Source organism: Micropterus salmoides, unplaced genomic scaffold (genome assembly GCF_014851395.1).
Source record: "Micropterus salmoides isolate LMB-PRFRI ecotype aquatic unplaced genomic scaffold, ASM1485139v1 Ms_hic_scaffold_1, whole genome shotgun sequence".
NCBI lineage: Eukaryota > Metazoa > Chordata > Actinopteri > Centrarchiformes > Centrarchidae > Micropterus > Micropterus salmoides.
This window is the reverse complement of record NW_024040040.1, coordinates 33,432,272-33,453,561: the sequence shown is the minus strand read 5'-3', so window position 1 is coordinate 33,453,561 and position 21,290 is coordinate 33,432,272. Positions and strand designations below refer to the sequence as shown.

At 38.6% G+C, this 21,290-nt stretch overlaps 1 protein-coding gene and 1 pseudogene across 2 annotated transcripts; both read right to left on the bottom strand.

The window, feature by feature from the left end:
• Nucleotides 1-378: 378 nt before the first annotated feature.
• LOC119906949 lies at nt 379-9,288 on the bottom strand (annotated as a pseudogene).
• Nucleotides 9,289-12,668: 3,380 nt separating this feature from the next.
• On the bottom strand, nt 12,669-20,942 carry LOC119906925 (leukocyte elastase inhibitor-like). Of its 2 annotated transcripts, none has more exons than XM_038724399.1 (10): nt 20,835-20,942; nt 20,153-20,334; nt 18,035-18,190; nt 17,114-17,254; nt 15,931-16,048; nt 15,403-15,545; nt 15,196-15,273; nt 14,840-14,929; nt 14,572-14,752; nt 12,669-13,966 (listed from the first exon to the last, which is right to left on the bottom strand). In XM_038724399.1, the coding sequence occupies exons 2-10, from the start codon at nt 20,327-20,329 to the stop codon at nt 13,740-13,742; spliced, it is 1,311 nt and encodes a 436-aa protein (XP_038580327.1). In that variant the 5' UTR covers nt 20,330-20,334; nt 20,835-20,942; the 3' UTR covers nt 12,669-13,739. The 2 variants fall into 2 exon arrangements, with proteins under 2 accessions (XP_038580327.1, XP_038580319.1); XM_038724391.1 differs by having other exon boundaries at nt 20,831-20,931.
• Nucleotides 20,943-21,290: the final 348 nt, after the last annotated feature.

Sequence of the window (21,290 nt, the reverse complement as noted above, 5' to 3'; positions counted from 1 at the left end):
ATTCTGATAAAGGTAAACTCTTTCAAAGGGTGTAAGGTATACGATAAGATAAACTAACTAATAAACTCTAATGGTATAGCTAAACTAGGGTGTGAGTGTGCAGCAAACAGGACCATACATGTATTACAGACAGGGTAAACCAGATCCTAAAGATGACATCAGGTGCAAAAGATAAACAGTGCAAAAACCTAATGTTCAGTAAGGCACAGGATAAAATATAGGACGGGAACTCAGAGTGTGATTAGCTATAGGAAACTAAAGTAGTGATTCACAACATCTTCCAGTAATACCAAAAAACTTTTAGACTGTTGCAATATATGTATTGTAACTCCCCCCCCCTCCACTTGAGAAACAACACTGCTCTGAACAACGAAGTGTTCACTTGGGGGAGCAGTATCGGCCAGCAAAGAGAATGCTCATGGAGGGTTATGTCGGATGAAGAAGAGGAAGGGGTGGTCTGCGATGAACCTGGCTGTAGGCAAAGCACAGCGCAGCATCATGATTGCAGCAGTGGCAGCTGCAGCCTCAGTTCCCTCCTCGTTCACCTCCACGAAAGCCTTGTGGACGACTTTTGACAGTACTAGGTCATTGGCGGGAGACATGCCTGTCAGCAGAGGAGAAGGAAAGAGAATATTTTAAATAACTATAATGCCTTGTCTCACCCTACATGACAGAAATGTAGAGCACACCGATTTAATAGAACCTCTGTATTGACTTGTTGCTCCTTTGAACTGACAGGAGCCAGTTCAGCTTTTGGTCCCTGTTCTTTAAATGATGATGAATATATGTGAAATGTTCCAGACACATGTCCTACCAGAGAAGTCACTCGAAGCCATGTCGAAGGCATCCACCATGCCCATGCTGATCAGGACATTCTTCATGTCATACTTCTCCTCCATCTTGAATCGAGGCAGCCCCACCTGGACCTCAATGTTATCCATCATGTCTGGGCGCGTCCACTCCACAAAGTTCTCATAGGTCAGCGTCTTCTCCAGCTGGGGGTGGACACAAAAACAGTTATTAGGTTGTCTGCATCTTGTTCGTTTCTTTATGTGTGCCAGTGTGTATGTGTGTGTGTCTCTGTGTCCTACCTTCTCCAGACCTGTTGTACTGTCCTCGAATTCATTTGGTAGGAAGATGAGCATGCTGAGCTCCTTTCCATTGTACGGCATCTCTAGGATCTGTCCAACAGAAGGTTTCAAACATACAGCAAATATGTTCTGTTTGGTTATTTGTGTGTTTTACCAGGATAGTTTACGTGATTACATGCAACACACACAACTCTTGTAAGGTAGTTCATAGTTATGGTAAAAAAAAGAAAGAAAGAAAAGAAAGCTGGATCAAAACCAAAATCTTATCAAATCTTTGAAATCTAATTAAGTCCCGCTTAACTTCATTATCAAACAATGACTGGTGATGAATAGATGATTGGTGATTAGTTGCCTGACCAGTTAACAGCTGGTTGACTGACATACCATATTAATCAATTAACTAACTGATTTGCCTGATTACCTGGCAGTTGGCTTCGGGATGTAGGTGAGAGGGAACTTAGTTTTCTGATACATCATCTTCACTGGCTTAGTGTCATTCTGAAAACAGCAAATAGAAAAAAACCTGAGCTTGAAGAGAAACTCACCACCAGCTGAAATCTTCCACATCCCCTTGATGCAGTGATACATAAGTGTACAGCAGGGTGTGTTCAGTAGAATGTGACATCATTGTTGGGGGTGCACAGAGGTGCAACATACTTGACATGGCAGCAAATCACTGATTTTAAGTCTAGTATTAAGTTATTTTAACATATTCAGCATATTTTAAAAGTATCAAAGCTTGCTGTTAATCTTTTTCAATGTTCCTGTTATCTACTTAATCACTTAGTGCAGCTCCAATGTTTTGTTGACCAGTTTAAAGGTAAATCACTTTTTATGAGAAGTCCAATCTCCAATCCTTTTTACTTTGGTGAAGCATTTGTCAATAAACAAAGCAGTATCTATTTTGTGGTACCACTATATAGGTGTGTCTACAGACTAAAACTTACTTAAGCCACAAACATATTCTTACACTTAGTGGTCTGAGAAAAGGTGTCTTCTACACCAAGTGGAATCATCATGATTTAGTTTTTACTGGAGCATAGCAAATCATGATTAACACTCGATGTTTAAAAAAAACAAAAAACAATAGAACAATATTTCATACAAAAGTGTCTGACAAATGACCTTTTATTAAGTCATCAGATTTCACCCTCTTTGACCACAATTTCCACATTTCCTATGGTCAGATTTGCTGCCATGGCCCTGATGAGGAATCCTTTAATTCACCTGTTTTCACTACTTTCAGTGAAGAAGTCAGAATTCATGGCCTAAATGGTAAATGCTACTGTGCAATAGTTTTAAAAACCCTAGTCAAAAAAAAAATTTACAGACTAACTTGTCAATCAGTGTTAGTCCACTGAATGTTTTCTTTGAGCAGTGTTACCTTGTTGAGTCTAAATGGCATCATGTGTGGAACTCTTCTCAAACTGCTTGTTCCAGTTTCCTTTGAAGTAGATTGCATTGACCAGCACCAGCCTGGTCATGCTGTCCACCACACCGTGGCCCAGCACGTCCTTAATTTTACCTGGCAAACCAAATTGATACATATGTGAAACACTGTCACGTCTGAAGTGTTTAAAAATGGCTAGCTCAGTTTCCCCATTACAGAATTTTGTGAAATCATATTTATTAGACCAGAAAAGTCTTGGAAATAGAACTCAGCCTTTCAAAATGAAATCAATTGTGCACCACCATTTGAAAAACTTTTGAACTCATAGCATTGAAAGGCCATGATAGTTTGCATGTCAATGTGCAATTTTGCCAGTCTGGAAATCCAGCTGTTTCTGCCTACGCAAAAGAGACTGACGCAGGACTGTGATTTACATTAATGTGGTCTTGGTTCTTCAATACATTTCCATTGAATGAAGGGGGCATGCAGGTCTATTAACATACTAATGCGTGAGTAGGTTAGTGTGTATGATCCACCTTGTGTCTGCTTCTCCACCCAGCTATTGATGTGGACCCTGGCTGACTCTGAGTTGGTTTTGAAGTCCAAAGGCTCCAGCTCTGCTTTGTAGTGCTTCTTGGTTTTTCCTAAGAAATCCTGGAACCATCAACACATTTACCAGTTCTGATCACACAAAAAAAATAATATACATACACTTAACTTGGATTTTAAAGTCTTTACAGCCAGAAAAGTATTTTCACAATCACTGCTCTATTTGTTTGAATGCTGGGAACTCCCTTATTCGTTATTTCACAGCTTTTAGATTCCTGTCTGTGCTTCTCATTCACTCCAGCCCGACCACTCATATGCAAACAAAACCACACCTACTTATGGCAATGCAAACACACGCTGAAACATACACGTACCTCAATAAACTGGTAGGACTGCTCTCCGTACAGCCTGTTAGCAACACTGAGGGCATACGGAGCACCTGCCTTGTTGAGCTCGCTCAGCAGTTGGGCAAAGCTCACGTGAACATCATCCTGTAAATTCTGGGTTTTCAGAGACTGTGGAAAAAGCAGACAAGTGATGTTAGAGACACAATGAGCAAGTGACAGACCACTGTATTATAAACAGTGTATTAGACTGACCTGGTTGCCATCTTGCCAATTAAGTGATGAGACTATAGACAAAATATGCAAGGTTTTCCTGTTGACTTTGGTTAACTATGCTATGCAGTTATGTACAGTATGTTGTATTGTGTTCGGTAACTACAGTATGCAGTCGCTCAAAAGTAAAGCCTGACATATTTGGCTATAAATCTCTTTTAAATCAATTGGTCATGAAACAAAAAGTCAAACAGGTCAGTTATTTAAAACGCAAATTAAATCAGCATGGAACCTAGTTTAACAAATAGATGGGGTCATAATGATCTATTGGGAAAATGCACACTTAATGGATAAGGTGATCCTTAAAGTTGAAGGCTTTCAGTAATTAATTATTCTCTACATCCTGTACACACTGTATCCGAGAACAGATTATCTCATTTATATGCCAGCGTTAATGCACAACATCCCAACACAAACTGAAAACATGGCAAAAGTAGAGGGAACACGTTAACTGACTTTAAAGAACCCATAGAAATGCTGCCCAAGCTTTGGCGAGCCTTTCCAGAAATGACACATACACGCCATCCCTCCACCATGTTGTTATTTGCATGGTATCTTCAAAAACACATAAACCATCATCTTCCGCAGACAACGTTTGCTAAATTTGGTAGTAGCCTGCATACAAGAGTACATACAATCTCCTAGAATATTGGCAATACACACACGGAAACAACTTAATCTGTGTGCACTCCGTTTTCCTAATGCACTTTGTTGTCAAAATTTCAAACTTGACAGTTACGTCTAATCACACTGTGGTTTCCAGCAGCTGCTTATTGGAGATAAAAAGCACACCAGAAAGAAACCATAAAAGAAATGGTCACCAATTCAGGTCAGTACAGCAACAACGGGAGACCTGCAGAGGGAAAACAAGTGTGAAATTGTCTCAGGAACCACTGGCTCTTGTTTCCAAGGATCCCCTCACCACATGACACCACCCAGACAGTTAGTAAAATGCCCCTCAGTTAGTTTAGCGCTCCTGTACTGTTGGTTTTTGTTACCACCTTCAGATTTGGTGGCAGTCTGGACTGGGCCTGCTGCTGCGTTTGCATGTGGGGTGCTCCTGCATGCCGATGCTTCTCTGCCTTAGTGAAGCTGAGGACCTAGGGATGGTAGTGTTCACGGTTAAGTTAAACCTCGTGTGTCTCTGGTTGTGTACAGGAAGTTATAATATCATCCTGGCAGTGATGTGCGCCGGGTTGAGTTGTAATCCACAGGCCTCGTACAGTACACCACCCTTAGATTTGGAAGGCTGATCAAAATTATACCAACAGCTGATCAGAGAGGAGTGAGTAAATCATGTTTTCCTCAATAAAACACCTTTATGCAGTTGTGAGATAAACTTCTCTCAGCACAAAGATGTTACATATTATCTCAGAATACATGGGGTTAACAACACACACAATATTCACCTGTGAATGTACATAACATTTCCTACACACATTTGCTGAATTATGTTACCTAGAAAGTTGATGAGTGTAATTGCATTGGCATCTTTAGTCAACCAGTGTGCCTTGGGAAAGGTGCACCAGCTGGCAGAGAGCCAAAAGTGAAGAGAAAATTAATTGGACTGCCAATTTTGACAGTTAAAGTCAATCTACTGATTGACCTTGATTTACATGGTTTGTTATTTTGTTGTTGCACTTTGAGTAGTTGGTTATGACCTCACTTCTCAATGGCAATTTATTCTTGTGAAGTTATAGGCCTGCATTGTTTAGACCAGACTAACTGGGGCTTCTTGTACACTAGGGGGTACTTCTAAAATTGCCAGATGTACCTGGAAAAATTGACAGATTGCAGTAGCTTAAAGTAAATGACAGAATAGAGATTAAAATTAAACTGAAAAAACAAATTTACATGTCAAGTCATTTGTAAGATGTCAATGCTACATATTGCGATTGAGTGCGTGAAAACTAGTTAGCAAGCGAGACATCCAACAGCTGTCAACAGTAATGGATAATTAGTTGAAATGGTTGGCTTAAACTAATGAATAAACTGTTCACATAGTTCAGTAAGTGCAATAGATAAATGGTTGAAATAGTTAGCTAAAAGTAATGGAAAGATAAAAGTAAGGGATCAATGGGTGAAAAGCGTTAGCATACAAATGCAAACTTGACCAATCTGTCCTTAACACTGACAGCTCGATTGTATGAAAAAACAGCTCAACCAATATCTGCTTTTATTGAATTAATGGGGTTAAATACTGTGAGTTTAAAATAAATTTAAAAAATCACCACATTTTGGAACATGACAGCTGGTGTGGATGAAAGGGTACTTTAGATCACTAGACGGGGCTGTGGAGGCACTTCAGACAAAAAAAAAAATAAATAAAAAATATTAGACTAATAAATAATAATCAAAAGGCATCTTAGTTGTAAAACTGAAGCGCTATTTCAGAAATATTTTAGATAACCTTATTTAAATAACTTAACTGTAACAGGCTTCACTGGCCTACCAATATATTTTTATTGGCTTTCAACCTAAGATTCTCATGGCCTTATTTTGTGTTTTTTAATCGTAGAGTATGCACATTTCTAAAACATAACATTAATGGGTAACGAGAAGGTAAAAAACAAGATCTTACAAATTTCAGTAATGCCATTACATCCACATTTGTTATTTCCATCAACAGACTGCAGTATTTGTGGAGCAAATGTTGGCCAGCTGGCAAATGAACAAGTTACTATAAGTAGAAACCAGTTCACACAGTTGGACTTTCTGATAATTGGCTGATAAATCCTCACAGTTGCCCCACATCATGTCACCTTTGCCCTCTTTCATAAATTGACACAAATCACACACCCACTGTCTCTTACTCACCAAGTCATGCACACAGTTGAGTTTTATCACCACAGAGGCAGGATCACCCTATTTTGTTGACACACCATTAGAAGTACCTCCCATGAAAAACAATAAATCAGTTGGATTTCTGTCTTGGGGATAGTGCTGGTGTTGTTAGGTGGGTCTCTCTTACTGTGTAAGTAACAAAAAACCTGCTGTGTCTGGTAACACAGCAGGTTTCTCACAGAATTAACTTTACTGACACAGGTAATGACAGTGCCAATACCAATGTCAATACGTTCTTTGGTAGTTGTTGCAGCGTAGGTGCGGTTTAGCTGTAGTCATTGCATCATGCAGAAAGCTGAATGCTTCATCATTAATTTTACTACCTTCAGGAACAAACCCTGCCTTTTTGCACAAGCAATGAAAACAGGTTGTGTCACAGCTCCTTGCTTTGAACAGTGAACACTTTTATAAAAAGGAAATGCATGCTGTTACATATTTAACACCAACGTTGTCCCCGATCCTGTCAAGCAGCATGTTAAGAGATTACTGCAATAGATTAAGGGCACAAAAAACCCCAACATATTTTCCTTGCACTGTATGTATTAATGTAAAGCTTCACAATAAAAATTAACCTGCACATGCTGTGAATACAATTTTATTTTATTTTTCATTAGGGTCCAATACATCTAACATAGATAAACTGAAAACAGCAATCTAGTGTGTACCATAGCAATTGCTAATTTGCAACACCTGTCCCTAGAAGGGCTTTTAAAGAAATAAAACATGCTTTAAAATGGTATGTCGTAATCACTGTCATAAATCCATTATCTTCCACAACATTATCATTTCATATGACTGGAGGTGGGTGGGTTTAGGGTGAAGCTCTGCCCCTCCCACATTCTTATACAAGCCTGACCTAGCTGGGTGTGGCTTTGCTTTAGCAATCATTTTGAAATATGTCACCAAATGTTCTGATTTACACCATGTTAACTTCAACCTATCTCTACTGAGTGTACAGACTGACAAAACTGAAGGGGGATTTTACTGAAGACTCTAAACTTCATATCAACGTTTGTCATCTGTGTCTTATTCTGGCAATGATTAGATGTTTAATCTAAACTTTCCTGACTCTTTATCTTGTCTGAGGGGTCTTAGTCTCTTCAAGGTTTAAAAGTATAAATCAGTCCCTTATTGCATTAAGCAATGTGCAGTATCACTGTATATGCAACGTTCAAACATACATTAAGCTTTGCAAATGCATTTTCTTAAGGATACCCGTATTTGTGAGTTTAGTTATAGAGGACTACAAATATTCTTCCAGCTGGCATACATTCAGTGACTGATAAAACTTCTCACAGATGACACTCAGGCAGCCTGACAAGTGGGCATGCCTGCTGCACATAACAACATTTGTTCCATATTATGTATGACATTCCTAGTTACACAACACAGAGACGCCCCTCATAAAACCTAGCAAGAGTATGAACACAAGAGATGTTTGTCATTTTTGCTGATGCTGAAAGAAAAAAAATAAAATAAAAAAAAAGGGTGATTCATCCAGAATGAGGGCTTACACGCCTGCAGTACTTTCTCTCTGCCCTTCATTCCCAACCTACATTGTCTCAGAGAGGTGCTGGGTTACCTTTATGGTCATTTCAGAAGACACAGAGGTGGTTCTTTAATGGAGCAGATTTTATAGAACATCTGCACCATGGGGTCTACCAGATGGAAAAGGCAATAATACAGTCTAAGATGTGTAAGATTATAAGCTTCACAAATCCAAGCTGAACCAGGTCCACCAACTTTTACTTTTTTTTACTTTGTTACTTTTCACAAAGGCAGTGTGTGTGTGTGTGTACTGTACCTCTGACATCTGTGTGGCTGTGTTGCCCCTGGCCCCCAGCATCACCATAGACAGGGCTGAAGAGATGCTAAAAGGAGAGTAGAAGACATTTGCGGTTTTGTCATTACCACCCAGCTTGTTGAGCAAAGCCAGAGAGAAGGAGGTGTTGGCCTTGGATAGAGGAGTTGGTGATGCCATTGTGTCTAAAAAGAAGGGAGGGCAGAGCATTAGTGATTACATTACAAACTTAAAAGAAAGCTTTTATTTCTTCATCTGATTAGTTTCTCACTCTCTCATTGGGACAAGCGCCAAGTTAGTTAATTTGCAATTAAAAATACCTATTGTGGCAAATTTTTACAAACATTAAATTGACCTAGGAGGGTTGATTCAATATAATTTTTTAAACAATTGGTTCACCTATCCCAACCTTATTAGTAAAGAAGTTGTCTAGTAATTTAGGATTTTATTGAAATTATACTGCATCTTTGGTGGTGTGTATTCAAATTTATCAGCAGATTGTAAATATATTTACAAAAAAAACCTCATACATTAAAGATGATATTTAACTTCCAGATTTTGCAATGGACTCGGGAAGGAAAAACATCTGAAAGGTTAACTTCGCTCTGGGATTGCACAAGGAAACGACCAAGTTTGCTACATTACGCCTACTTCACTCTATACATAACGCCATACCATGACTCAATAAGGTTGCACGACTGTCAAACTTGTACTTTTCACCTGTAACATAATGCCTGTAGCCTTCTGTTTAACCTGTCATGTAAAATTGTTTTAACTGCTGTTACACCATCTATCTACAAACTAAATCAGATCTCATTGTCACAAACAGAATGAGACTCTGTACTTACTGACAGACACTTTTCTTGAGGTCTTCAAAAGATCAGATGTCTTTCCTTCACTGGAAGACTTCTGCTTGAAGCTTCAGCTTTGTATTATTTGCAAGCTGACACGCCCCGAAAATCATCAGATGAGCTTCCGCGTTCTCATATGTCATTGTACGGAAGCCGAACGGATACAACAACTTACTCGCTTTTTAGGTTATCTCAATACATTTTTATCAGAAAATGAATTGGATTGCGAACACATAATTTCTCCAGGTAGTTGTATTATAGGCCTACTAATTCAATGCTGCATCAGACTGGGCGACCGCTTGTTGGAAACTAATTTAGTTTAATTCTGCAAATTAAACATAATTCTAGTGAAGTCTAATACAATTTTGTTTTGATTATGGGATACAGCGAACCTTTCTCTATGTAGGGTCCAGGGTACCATTTTTCACCTCTGTCTTATGCCCGGTGTATATTAAAAAAACATAAAACACTGTGATATAAATGTTTTTCCTATGATGTTCTAACCTGATTCACACAGAAATTACAGTAGGCTTGTTTTTACTGACCACTGACTTACCATAATAACTTGCATATCGAAGGAATCTCTTACCTAAAAAGCAATTGGCGTAAAATGAATCAGAAATGATTCGCTGAGTTCATTTCATGGGAAACCTCAGCTCGCCAGCTTGGACCCTGTGTTTGACGTCTTATCTCTCTGTGTGCGGTAATCTGCGTCAGGAGATTTGATTAATTAAGGAAGATGCAGCAACTCTGCTGCGTGACATGTTTTTATGACAAATAATCAATTTAATTATTTATTATTATTAATGTTAAAAAGTAGTTTACATGATGGAGGGCTGAGGACGAATTGAGGAGTCTCATAGCCTTATAAAGCTGATGATACACGGAGCAACTTTTAGAGCCATGGTGCTGGGCAATGTTGCCGTCAATGGTAATGAGTAAAGATTACTACCGTAATCCCCTTCCCCCATCACTACACCGCCCTCCCCGCACCACCGCTATCCGTTCAAAACATAGTCGGACTTGCCACCAACAAGACTGCCCAGCAACATTGCTCAAAAAGTTGCCCCGTGTATCATCAGCTTAAGCGAAGTATTGCTTTGCAGTCTGGTGGTACGACAGTCTCTCCTGCCAGACAGCGGAAGATGTCAGGTAATCAAGCAAGTGGTCAGTCAGCCAATGTTTTAAATGACCAGGCAACAACTATAGGAAATCATTCAGTCATGATTGACCGTGAAGCTGTGTAGGGGAGACCGGGGCAATTGTAACAAGGGGCAATTGTAACATCTCAAATTGCACCAATCAGAAACAAGACAGAATCATGAAACTTATCATGCACGCTCTCTGTGACCATCTCTCTCTGCCTGCCGAAGGACAAGCCGATGATACATTCTTGACAATGTTTTTCAGCCAAGAGTCATTTTTGAGCTATGAAAGTAATTTTTTCATCTACAGTAATTTTCTCATAACCCTTAATGTCTATGAATTTAAATCTGTTTTTTTGATCATCATTCTGTTGTCTAACAGTTGATATCTTTGTCAAATATAAACTTCATTGTTTCTAGCCAGCAGGGTATGTTTGTCATGGAGGAGTTACAGTTGGGGTCAGTTGTAACACTGTGTTACAATTGCCCCCAAAACCAATTAAAATAGTTTTCGGCTTAGAAATAACATAAAAATATATAGTCTTTTTTCCTGATAATTTTTAGAAAAGTGTTGTGGTCAGTTTAAATATCTATATTATATAATATGTCTTTTGCAGCATAGTCCAATAGTTAAATCTTTGGCCTTTTCATTCTGGGAACCGGGTTGAATTAATTCCCAGCAAGAGCCAATTGCTCATGCTTTTAATATCTTCAGTGTCTACAAATGAGAAGTTGTCACAATGTTAAATACTGTAATAATAATCTATCAACATATTTATCAAGAGATCAACATTGTTTAGACTTTGGTTTGTAATAGTAGCATTGTATTGAAGCTCAATATAAAAAAGAATAGATGATAGCATCTTTCTAATAATGTTCAGTTTAAACATTAGTAGTAGGTTATAAATCATTCATGTATATGAATGATTTATAACCTACTTACTATGTATAATGGTTATCAATAGGCCTAATACTTATTGGCATAGTCCAGAGGTTCAAGTTTTTGCCTCTCAATTTGGGGATCCATTTTATAGGGATGTTACCTCTGATGATGTTTTGAGGGGCAACTCAGTGCTATGACATTTGTCATGTGTCCTTGTACCACTTAATAACAAGGGAGAAGTTTCAAGCGGTAATATCAATGGGTCTTAAATTGTTTTAATTATATCTATATTCTTGGTAGTTTATTTTGATCCTTGGTATCCATATGAAGGAATTATGTGTGTACAATCGCCCCTGCATGGGGGCAGATGTAACATTTTACATCTAGTGTTTGAATCAATATTGTGACTTTAACATTGCTTGTAAAAACATTTGATGACTGTTAACAAGTAAAACACAGGTACAAGTTACCTCTATAAAAACTGTATCCAATTAGTTCAAGAAGTTTTTGAGTTATAACCAAGAAACCAAAAATTGTTACAATTGCCCCCGGTCTCCCCTACTTCATCCACAGTGGGATACAGATAAAGGAGCAGAGGAAGGGAAATTTGTAAGCTTTCTCTATACAACTGGATTGAGTATAGTATGTATGTGTGCCATACTCTTCACAAACACATGTAGTGTATCATACTTGTAGCAACTTGCAGAGCACTTTTTTTTTACTACCACCTGTCACTTGGACAGTTCCACAGGCAGCAGCTCCCTCTACTGGTCATGCTGGGTCCAGCCTGAGGAAATATTCGGACATTCAGAGAACATGAAGCCTGAGGGAATTCAGCACAAATGTATTGCAGCACACGGTAGTCTTGTAGTCAAGACTGCCCAAACCGAGACCAAGTCAAGACCAACACTGCAGTTTATCAAGACCGAGACAAGACCAAGACTTTTAGGGGCAGAGACCAAGTCGAGACCAAGACCGAGGGAAGGCGAGACTGAGTCAAGACCAAGACCAGTTCCCCACATTACATGACACACAATAAAATGTGGAACGAGATCATAGGTACTTCTCAAACTGATCTGAAAGATCCACATTCCCATAAAAACATGTACAAACACTAAGAGCTGAAATCAACACAAGCATCTTTCTTCAACATTCCTTTTCCATGTTTAACATCGCAGTGATATAATAACACATTTTTAATTAGGGTTATTGGTTGAATTTGAAGCAATACGTTTTATATTCAATCAAAGTTAGGATGTTAACAAATAAATCAGATAATGCAAAAACAGTTTTTTATTTATATTCCCAAAGTTATGGACTGGTCTTGAAATAAAATCCCGAGTCCTCAACGTCCGAGACCAAGACAAGACCGAGTACCAATGCGGTTGAGTCAGAGACGAGACCAAGACCATCAAAAAGTGGTCTTAAGACCAGTCTTGAGTAGCTACTACAACACTAGCACACGGAATTATAAAATTAAACAAAACAAGGCACAAAGCATTTTCAAACTAATCCCCTTTATTCCATTATCCAGGCATTAGGATACATATTTTGGATTCATTAGCTGACAACCTCTTCTTTCAACATACTCATTTAGTAAACTACATCTGATGTGTAGATACAACAGCTCAACAGATGTCCTATTGCACCCGGTTGCATTTTGCAGTATGCAAGCCAACATGCTTTTCTGGCTATTCTAACCCACAATCCTCTGCACAGAATAAGTATGACCAAGAGGGTCAAAGTTCAAAGTGCAATGTTATGACAAAGCAGCTGCAGTATGTACTAAAAGTTAAAAGTATGCAATTTGAAAAGCAGCAATGGTCTTGACAAACTAATTCATTGCATTGGTGAAATGCATGAAGTGGACGCATATATTTAAACTGCTGGTTACATTCGTAAAACAAGGATTTATTTAAGGGAAAAAATACTACACACATTGATTCATAGCTACTCTTGATTCTGTTTGTTAAGGTAAAGGAAACTGGCTTGGTCTGCATTCCATGGCAGCAGTAAAATCCTAATGTAAACTCTCCTTTCTTTACTTCAGCTTCAGTATGTGCATATGCTAAATGTTACAGTTTAGTAAATTGATTTACTGTAAAAAAAATAAAATAGGTATTATAATTCAGTGTTTAAACGTGACATACAAGGCAATCTGCTTCTATTATAATATTCTCTTTGGTTTACTCAGTTTATCAGACAGATGTCAGATTTACATATTGTCTCTGGATAAAGAGGAGAACACCTCAAATTGTAAGACATTTAGATGGCCACAATATATTATAGGCTTAATTACAGGAAAAGACTATTTTTATTCATTTCGTTTGTTTTATGACATGATCAAATTTGAGGTTTAACACAAACCTCGAATAACAGACTGTAGGAAACAATTGCAACACTTGACAGATGAATGGATGAACAAAGAGACCAAAAAGAGACATCAAATGACCAAAAAGAGACACAAACAACCAAAAGATGTCTCTTTGAATCTGTAGGCTTATTAAGGAGGGACGGTGTGCCTTTTGTTGTCTCACAATCCATCCATGTCTATAGGACATACAGCATTTACTCAGGGCAGCAGTATCGGCCAGCAAAGAGAACACTCATGGTGGAGTTATGTCTGATGAAGAAGAGGAAGGGGTGGTCTGCGATGAAGGAGGTAGGAATCATTATAGCACAAGGCGTTATGACAGCAGCAGTGGCAGCTGCAGCCTCAGTTCCCTCCTCGTTGACCTCCACGAAAGCCTTGTGGACAACTTTTGACAATACTACATCATTGGCGGGAGACATGCCTGTCAGCAGAGGAGAGAGTCCATTGCTTTAACATGCACACTAAATCAGTAGGCTATTTTGTGCTTCGAATAATTGATGCCATGTCTGTCATGTTATTGTCATGCTTGTTGTTTAGCCCTTAGGAGTCTTGTGCTATTTTATCCTAGCTTTTAATTGCTTTTGATGTTGTCTTCATATAGCCTACCACATTAAAACATGTTTGCTCAATCAAGCATATTGAAGGGTGCAAAAGTAAACTTGCAAATATGAATATAAAAAGGTAAAATTGAGATAACACACTGTGGCCGGATCACGCTGGCATGATTTCAAGCACAACCTTTTGGATATTTTGAAAGATTGATCATTTAATGACATTTCTGTATATTTCTGTTTTCCTTACAGTGCTGGTGATAGATGATGTTTGTATTTATTTCCAGCCAGTAATGTTTTTGTCTCTGCTAAACCAGTGAGTGTTTTTGCACTGCCCTTCTGAGAAATCTCCAATTAATCTATTACAGTAACATCTTTTCTTTGGTCTACATATTTCACTTTTTTTGTCTGTTCAGTTATGTTGTGCTCCTAAAGTAATCATGCAGAATATATACATTTATAGCATATGTCTCACCAGATAAGTCTCTCATTGTGACATCAAAAGCATCCACCATGCCCATGCTGGTCAGGACGTCTTTTAAGTCATACTTGTCCTCCATCTTGAATCGAGGCAGCCTCACCTCAACCTCAGTTTGACCCATCTTGTCTGGATGAGTCCACTCCACAAATTTCTCGTAGGTCAGCTCCCTCTCCAGCTAGTGTGGATGCAATATCAGTTATTAGTCTGTCTGTTTAAAATTAGGCATTTGTTTACTGTATCTGTATGTGTATATATGTCCTACCTTCTCCAAGCCCGTGGTGTCATCCTCTATCTCATTGGGCAGGAAGACAAGCATGCTGAGGTCCTTTCCTTTATAGGGCATCTCTAGGATCTGTACGAAATATTCTGCTTTTATTTATTTTCATTTAAAGATAATTTGATTATCATTTCATAGTTATGGCAATGGAAAGGATCATAAAAACTATAAATCGGATGGTTTCCATCATCACCAAAATGGAACCTATTGTTCTGAAGATCATGGTTAATCTTTCTAACATATTTCATTGAAATCGGATCGCAAATGATTAAAACATTTTATTTTATGGCAGACAGACAGGCATGGGCAAAAACCACACTGTTGAAGAACATGGGCATTACCTGGAAGTTGGCCTCAGGAATGGAGGTGATAGCGAATTCACTTGTCTGGCACATAATCTTCACCGGCTTAGTTTCATTCTAAAGACAACAGCAAACAAAATGCACATTTCTTGTAGTCGAACTTTGCAGTCCCTGAAACTCCAATACATACTTGGCATTTTCGAATGCTGCTTTTGTTCCACCAGGGATGTCTTTGTGCAGCGTTACCTTGTTTATTCTAAACTGAGCATCAACAGTAAAATCCTCCTTGAACTGTTTGTCCCAGTTGCCTTTGAAGTAGATGGCATTGACCAGTACCAGCCTGGTTGTGTTGTCCACCACACCCTGGACCAGCACGTCCTTGATTTTACCTGCATGGTGAACAGTAATGAGCAGAGCCAAAGACAAGGACAGGGACAGAGGCTCATGCAATGTTTTCATGCAAAATTCAGGAAAATTAGATTTCTACTGCTACTTATTCTACTTCAACTACTAGCAGTACTAACAAGAGGAACAACTAGAGATGCACAGAGTTACAGAGTTCTCGGAAAAGACCAAAGGCAAAGAACATTGGAAAAAGAGGAAAAACTATTATAGAAACGTATAAAACGCCACAAAGTAAAGGTTGGTCTAATTAAATTGTGATTAAGAGCTTGCTTGTCTAATTTCCTCCAGTCGATTACACCAGAGCCCTGTAGCTCATATGGCAAGTCTCATCTCCGTAATGTACTGTGGACATGTTATTGTGAGATGTACCTTGTGTCTGCTTCTCCACCCAGCTGTTGATGTCGACCCTGACCGCCTCTGCGCTGGTTTTGAAGTCCACAGACTCCAGCTCAGTGTTGTAGTGCTTTCTGGTTTCTGCTAAGAATTCCTGTGATGGTAAACAGCACATTTGAATACTCACACCACAATTAAATACTCACATTAACCAAGCAAGAGAGACTTCAATGACTATTATTTCATTTGCGTGGGTTTCATTTGCATGTTAACATTTATCAGTTCTTTGAATGTAGAAGGGATTTGTTTACACCGGCGAACAGCAAACTTTATTTTTGAAATAAAGGCAACATGAGTGGAGAGCTGAAAGTAGGATTGCTTGAGAGCTGATCATCCAATTGCCTCATACTGTTAGCTGGATGAGCAATACAGGTAGCATTTCTTTTTACTGCAACTGCATATCAGGATTTGATTTAATGGTGAGGAGCATCACATGGGTAAAACATAATGTACATAACTGAATACACCAAGACCTTAAATAGCCAACAGACTCACCACTATAACCATGACATTGTATGAATAGGTAAGTAATCCAAATTTATACAAGTAGGCATTTAATTTTTTTTTTGTCTAGATGGCAAATCTAAATGTCATAATTAAAAGCAATGATTTATGGTTCCAATGCTTTTTGTTAGAATTCAATTGTTGGTAGTCTAAACCAAACTGGTTCTATTTTAGGTCAGGTAATTAATTCAATTGCATGTTCACATGCATTTTAGCTTGTATTAACTATTCACTAGCTTTTTTAAAGCTAGTTACTTGTCTTAATAGTTAATAAAACTCTTTTTATGTTGCTGTTCTTATAGTAACCTATTTTGTTGCATTTCATTTTACCCTGCGTAGGAGAGCCCGTTGTGCTCCTTTCTTGAAAAGTGCTAGATAAATAAAATTACTGTCATATCATTATCATTATTTTGGAACATTTTACTTTAAATGTATACCAAGAGATCTCAATGTTTTCTCAACAGTGTACATGTTGCCTGTAAGGATACAACTGGATGTGCAGAACATTGAGAAGGCAAGGTAATAAGCCTGCACATTTACAAGTTTGAGATATGTCGTAAATCTTCGATCCACATAACTAAGTTACAGGGGTGCAGTTCCCTCTCTCACCAATAAATTCGGTAATGCTGAGCACAACAGCTTCACATACACCCACCTGAACAAACAGGTAGGACTGCTCCCCATACAGTCTGTTGGCAAGGCTGAGGGCGTAGGGAGCGTCTGCCTTGTTGAGCTCACTCAGCAGTTGGGCAAAGCTAGCATGAATACTATCCTGGCCATTCTGGGGTTTCAGGCACTAGAAAAGCCAGAGAAGACCAGCGTGTTATAAAGACATGCTGAGCCAGCAAGAGATGAAAGACAACTTTTTACTATGTTAACATGGATCATTGGCCTTGACCTCCCACCAGATAGATGATTAGAATAAACACCAAATCATCATTAACCCAGGGGTACCATGCTACAGTTTGCATACACTGTGTTGAATGTTGAGGCAACCATTATCAAGGAAGACAAATCTGAACTTTAACTTTGGTTACATGAGGTAAGTTCTTTTGGATAATGCTACTGTACTGGTATAAAATGGATGAATTTGGTGTCATTTTTTCATAATTTACTGTAATTAGAGTGATCCTTGGCAAAACCTCCAACAAGCCTGAAGTTTTTAGAAGTTTAATTTCTTTATGAGACTCTGAGCACCTTTTGGAAAGAATGTATGAAAAAAGGCAAAAACTGACCAAACAAGAGCCTTCAAACTATTAACATAAATATAAAATAACCCATGTGGAAGCTTTTTAAAAAGAATATGCAGACACAATTATCCACAACATTTTCACAGGGGACCAAAGAAAATTTAGTATGCTGTACTTTTGTTGGTGTGTCAAGACAGTGAATTTTCCACCTGCTGCATACATCTGCTTGTTTTGCTGTTTTAAGCGTCACATAACACTTTCCAGTTTCTGTCTTGTGGGAAATTAAGTGTGAAATACACTGGAACCCAAATCTCAGATTTCATCACCAGATGACACCACCCAAGCCAAACCATTAATCATTCCTTTAATTTTGGCTTTGTTACCACCTTGCGCAGATACTGTGGCAATCTGCTGGACTGCTGTATCTGTGTCCTTATCTGCATCCGCGTCTGCATCTGCGACTGCATCTGCGACTGCTTCGGAGGCTCTGTTTGCTGTGCTTCCACCTGCTTCGGTTGCTCTGGCTCAGTGAAGCATAGGACCTGGGGGTGCCAACAGTTTCTCTTATCATTTCTGTTAACATTAATAGCGTGTGTGTGTGTGTGTGTGTGTGTGTGTGTGTGTGTGTGTGTGTGTGTGTGTGTGTGTGTGTGTGTGTGTGTGTGTGTGTATGTGTGTGTGTGTGTGTGTGTGACAGGTCAGATTTTTGCACAGGTTAACCAAAACTGAAGCATTGCAACTGCACTCTCTGTTAACAGGCCAGCAAACAGAAATCTCTCTACAGCAACTGTGTCATGTCAATCACACATTTACGCACCAAGGCATGCCTGTACATACAAGATTTCCTTACCACAACTGATGACTCAGGATTCTACTCTTTTTACGCATAACCTATGTCAGAATCACATACAAGTAAAATTCCAATGAATGTTCATCAGAAACTGTCAAACACTCATCTACTCCTACTCCCATTGAAACTGTGAAGCTTCGCCTTGCTTTGGCTCATTGCAGTTTCTTGCTTAAAGCAATTGTTACTCAATCTACAAGCCTTTTTACACAAGGCACAATTCCTCCATATTTGGTTGTCAGGTTTGCAGTGTAACATTTGTACAACTCCTACTCCTGTTTTCCTATACTATCTGCACAGTGCAATAGTGTCTTACCACTGTACACTATAGTGTGTACAGAATGCGCCTACCCTTGTCCCTTTTTTCAATTTTGGTTTCCTTTATCTCAGACTAGTTTTGTGATTTGCATAGTACATTTCTGTAACAGTACAGTTTCAGCCAGGGGTCATTCCATTCTGGACAGTAGCTGTCAAACATAAAAATGTGGTAAAAACAAAGTTAAATTCATTCACAGCACAATGAACTTAAAGTCTCAAAAGTATTCATCATGCAAAACATTATGCATTAACATGTAAGCAATACTGTCGACTTGGAACTAATCTTAACTACTCCCGTCCCGTTGAGTTGTTCAATCTATAAAAATGCATTTCTTTTGTCTGATCCTGAAAAGTAACTGGCAACTACAGCTACAAATAGATGTAGTAAAAAGTACAATATTTGCCTCTGAAATGGAATAAAGTGGAAAATGAAAATACTCAGGTAAAATACAAGTAAAAACCTCAATGTACTTAGATACTTTCTACCAGTGAAATTCACTTAAGACCATGCAGAACATTTTTGTGGTCTACTACTTACAGAGAAATAGAACTATTATGTGTGTGTCAGAACAGAACACACCCCTGACATTTTTGCTGATGCTGTGAGACAGAATGAGTAAATAATGCCTGTGCAGGCATTTTCTCCTGCCACACCTCACTGTCAGCTAGGTTAAGGTTTTTGGGAGAGAATTCTTTTTTTAAGTCTGTTTTTTCGTATTTTAGTTGAAAAACAGTAAGCACTGTGTATAAGTTCTATAAAATATTACAAAAACAGGACAGAATTTACAATACACATACATATAAATATATTAAAAAAAAATTTGACCTGTTTTTCCAGTTTAAAGTGTTGCATAACGTCTTTGATCAACATAGTGTAAGTTAGCTATGAGGACAGTCTCTCCCAGTGCCCCAAATTACAGCCAACTGTGGTTCTACCATGTGTCCCACGATATCAGACGTTTTCAATATAGAGTTGCAAACATTTGAACATATTGGACAAAGCTAGTGAAAAATCTGACCTAAACCGTCCTGTCATCTCTAATGCCATTCTGTGTCAAGAATACATAAGATTACCAGTGCACATGACTGAACCACGCCTTTTTATTAATCTTGGGATGCAATAATATGGTGATGAAACCAGATCCAGACTTGCAATGACATTTGAACGTGTGCCTGTATAAACACTTAATCCAAATGGGTGTGTTAGGAAAAGAACTGTAACTTCTGTACTGTTAATTTTCACAGTGTGAATTTAAGTGTGCGTGCGTGCATGTGTGTGCGTGTGCGTGTGCGTGTGCGTGCGTGTACGTGTGTGTGTGTGTGTGTGTGTGTATTGTACCTCTGACATCTGTTTGGCTGTGTTGCCCCTGGCCCCCAGCAACACCATAGCCAGGGCAGAAGAGATGCTAAAAGGGGAGAAGAAGACATTTGCAGTCTTGTCGTCATCACTCAGCTTTTTGAACAAAGCCAGAGAGAAGGTGGTGTTGGCCTTGGATAGAGGAGTTGATGTCGTCATTTTCTCTAATACAAAGAAAGGATAGAAGAGCATTTTTCTTTACAAACTGTAGTATTATATGCTTTCATCTGATAAGTAGCACTCTCCTGTTTAGACAATTGTGTTGTCCTGATTATTTGACATCATAACAAAAGCTTTAAAAAAAGTTTCATTTGATAGGAATCCATCTCTTTTCTTCAGCCACAGCCACATTTTACAACTTAGCAGTGTCCTCCAACAATGCTATCCCTTCCCCAGTGTGTAAGTCCCCATTTTTTTCTACTCGGTCATAAGTCTAAATCTTCTTAAACCAAAGTTAAATGTCACCCGGTACTTGGTAAAACTCAATAAAATCACAGAGATATTGCTCATCACTACTCAATCACTGTTGTCTTTGGAAACTAGCTGAAAAGGGCACAAATCAAGCAGTGTTAGTTGCGCAAAGCCTGACTGGAGCCGGTTATTTCTTGCTGTCACTCTTATCATGAAAATCATGTGACAATTGGCACGTTCTATACTTACTCACAGAAAACTTCCTCAAGTCAGCAAGATATCCAGAACGATTCACTTAAAGGAAGCTTGAGCTTTGCCGTGGCTCGAGAAAGTATCTAGAAATCACACCCATCAGTGAATGCCACGCCCGCCCATATTATGCTTTGGGTAAATGTCTTGTGCCAGTGGGTGTGATTTGTCTGCTAACAGCTGCTATTAGACACCCCAGATAAGAATGAATAGAATAAACTGATACTGATGTATACAAATGGGATTTTCTCATTCATGAAGGCACTGTGAGTCCCAGAAATAAATCAACTGATTAAAACCAGTTTAAGATCAGTTTTATATAACACATCTTAAAAACAATAGTTTAAACAGAGCCTAGTATTTGTATCTGTTGTCAGTGCAGATGCTGATGTTGTGGCATAACAGAATAGAGTTCAAAAGCATCTATTTGTCTGGAAAGGTCAAGTGAATTTGAGATGCT

What these genes read in the sequence shown, in the direction of transcription:
- LOC119906925 (XM_038724399.1), bottom strand. Translation starts at nt 20,329, where the DNA reads ATGACGACATCAACTCCTCTATCCAAGGCCAACACCACCTTCTCTCTG. An exon ending in GGTGGAGAAGCAGACACAAG is followed by an intron (nt 15,546 to 15,930) that starts GTACATCTCACA and finishes TTCACCATGCAG; the next exon opens with GTAAAATCAAGGACGTGCTG. An exon ending in CTCAGTTTAGAATAAACAAG is followed by an intron (nt 15,274 to 15,402) that starts GTAACGCTGCAC and finishes TGTTGTCTTTAG; the next exon opens with AATGAAACTAAGCCGGTGAA.